General features: G+C 43.4%; 1 protein-coding gene across 1 annotated transcript in view; it reads right to left on the bottom strand.

Annotated features, from left to right (window-relative positions):
* Positions 1 to 2,416, bottom strand: part of cacna1hb (calcium channel, voltage-dependent, T type, alpha 1H subunit b) — a 219,977-nt gene extending 217,561 nt beyond the window's left edge. The window contains exons 1-3 of the mRNA XM_047802731.1: positions 2,255 to 2,416; positions 1,847 to 1,980; positions 831 to 928 (exon numbers count right to left, since the gene is read on the bottom strand). Coding sequence (XP_047658687.1) covers positions 831 to 928; positions 1,847 to 1,980; positions 2,255 to 2,389 — 367 coding nt within the window. The 5' untranslated portion in view covers positions 2,390 to 2,416. The remainder of the gene's footprint in view (positions 1 to 830; positions 929 to 1,846; positions 1,981 to 2,254) is intronic.
* Positions 2,417 to 2,678: the final 262 nt, after the last annotated feature.

Genomic DNA, 2,678 nt, shown 5'->3' with positions numbered 1-2,678 from the left:
GTTTAGTATTGTTGGGTTTAGTATCACTGGGTTTAGTATCACTGGGTTTAGTAGTGTTGGGTTTAGTATCACTGGGTTTAGTATTGTTGGGTTTAGTATCACTGGGTTTAGTATTGTTGGGTTTAGTATTGTTGGGTTTAGTATCACTGGGTTTAGTATTGTTGGGTTTAGTATCACTGGGTTTAGTATTGTTGGGTTTAGTATTGCTGGGTTTAGTATCACTGGGTTTAGTATTGTTGGGTTTAGTATTGGGTTTAGTATCACTGGGTTTAGTATTGCTGGGTTTAGTATCACTGGGTTTAGTATTGTTGGGTTTAGTATCACTGGGTTTAGTATCACTGGGTTTAGTATTGTTGGGTTTAGTATCACTGGGTTTAGTATTGTTGGGTTTAGTATTGTTGGGTTTAGTATCACTGGGTTTAGTATTGTTGGGTTCAGTATTGTTGGGGTTAGTATCACTGGGTTTAGTATTGCTGGGTTTAGTATCACTGCGTTTAGTATTGTTGGGTTTAGTATCACTGGGTTTAGTATCACTGCGTTTAGTATTGTTGGGTTTAGTATCACTGGGTTTAGTATTGTTGGGTTTAGTAGCATAAATCAATAATTAAATAATTAATGCCCAGTGCAGATACAGAGCCGTTTGGATTATTTATTATTCTCACCTTTACTCCACTCCAGACTGAATGTGGGCCTGGTTCTATATCACCTCCAGTCTTACTCATTTATCTCCAGGTTTCTTTACTCCACTCACCACACTGATATAAACACAGCTGTGACTCTGACTGTTTAATCTCTATGAGAGAGAGAGAGAGAGAGAGAGAGAGACTCACTGGGAACTCTGTTGATGGCTCGGAGAGGTCTGAGAACTCGAACTGTCCTGATTGCAGAGAAACTAACGTTGTGTCCATCTAGAGAGTACTCCAACATTCTATATAAACAAATAACACACACACACACACACACACACACACACACACACACACACACACACACACAAATATAATTACATAAATTAGGTATAGTTATCAACTTTGTCTTCTAGAAACATCTATATTGAAAGGTTTTTTTATTTAAGTCTCACATCCTCTCATCTTCAGGATCGTCTCGTTAACTCTGAGTGGCTTTTATAAGTGAAATATTCCACAAGGATAAGAATTAATGACCTGATTTCATAAGATCCTTATAAAATAATAAAATAATCAAATAATCAAATAATATGCAGAGAATAAATGGACCAGTGGGACAGGGAGGAATGAATAAATGGGAGAGAGAGAGACAGAGAGAGAGGGAGGGAGAGAGAGAGAGGGAGGGAGAGAGAGAGACAGAGAGAGAGAGAGAGAGACCGAGAGACAGAGAGACAGAGAGAGAGAGACCGAGAGACAGAGAGAGAGGGAGTGAGAGAGACAGAGAGAGAGGGAGTGAGACAGAGAGAGAGGGAGGGAGACAGAGAGAGGGAGGGAGAGAGAGAGACAGAGAGAGAGGGAGGGAGACAGAGAGACAGAGAGAGAGAGGGAGGGAGAGAGAGAGATTTAGAATGAAAGATAAACAGAGAGACAGAAACAAAGGGACAGAGATGTGAGAGAGAGAGAGAGAGAGAGAGAGAGAGAGAGAGAGAGAGAGAGAGAGAGAGAGAGATGTTTTAGGCTGTGGGGTAGTACTTATGATGCATGGGCATATCTGTGACACATTGACTTGACATTAGGACTGAAGCTGACATTAAAACTTGAACTGACATTAAACACACACACACACACACACACACACACACACACACACACACACACACACACACACACACACACACTTCTGATAGCGGTGCTGCTTCCTTATTCTTGGTTCTGCTCACCCTGCCATGACGATAAAGAGATCTAGGCGGTTCCACGTGTCTCCAAGGTAACACTTGGGGCCGAAGATGCCCAGCGCCACCATCTTCAGCACCATCTCCACCGCAAAGAAGGCAAAGATGAAGTCATCAAAGGCCTTCAGAAAACAAAAGTAAATAAATGAACAAATACAAAAGTGCAGAATTTATTGGTGCTTTTTTTATTCTCTACACTAAAACAACCCTAACCCCCCCTAACCCTGGGGCAGATACTGACTACAGGGTTCTGTACTACACCACATTAGTGCTGAGGTTTAGATACTTGTCTGGTTTAGATGAACCAAATGCAGACGTGTGTGTGTGTGTGTGTGTGTGTGTGTGTGTGTGTGTGTGTGTGTGTGTGTGTGTGTGTGTGTGTGTGGTTTAGCGTACCTGCAGGATGGTGCAGCGCTCCGAGTTACACTCCAGGTCCTGGCACGGCTGGAACATGCCGAGTGTGACGCAGTTGAGCAAAATCACCAACATGCTGACTCGCTCGAACCATGTAGAGCTGATGTTAAGGCTCATTACAGACTGACACACAGACACACAGACACATGAGAAAGACTGACTGACTGACACACAGACACCTGAGAGAGACAGACTGACAGACAGACAGACAGACAGACAGAGCGGACAGACAGACGCCTGAGAGACAGAGAGACAGACAAACAGAGCAGACAGACAGACAGACTGACAGACAGACAGACAGACCAGACAGACAGACAGACAGACACTTGAGAGAGAGACAGACAGACAGACAGACAGACAGACAGACAGAGCAGACAGACAGACAGACGCCTGAGAGACAGAGAGA

This window comes from Tachysurus fulvidraco, chromosome 18, assembly GCF_022655615.1.
Source record: "Tachysurus fulvidraco isolate hzauxx_2018 chromosome 18, HZAU_PFXX_2.0, whole genome shotgun sequence".
Taxonomy (NCBI): Eukaryota; Metazoa; Chordata; class Actinopteri; order Siluriformes; family Bagridae; genus Tachysurus; species Tachysurus fulvidraco.
The sequence above is the reverse complement of the archived record's forward strand: the minus strand, read 5'-3'. Positions and strand labels throughout refer to the sequence as shown.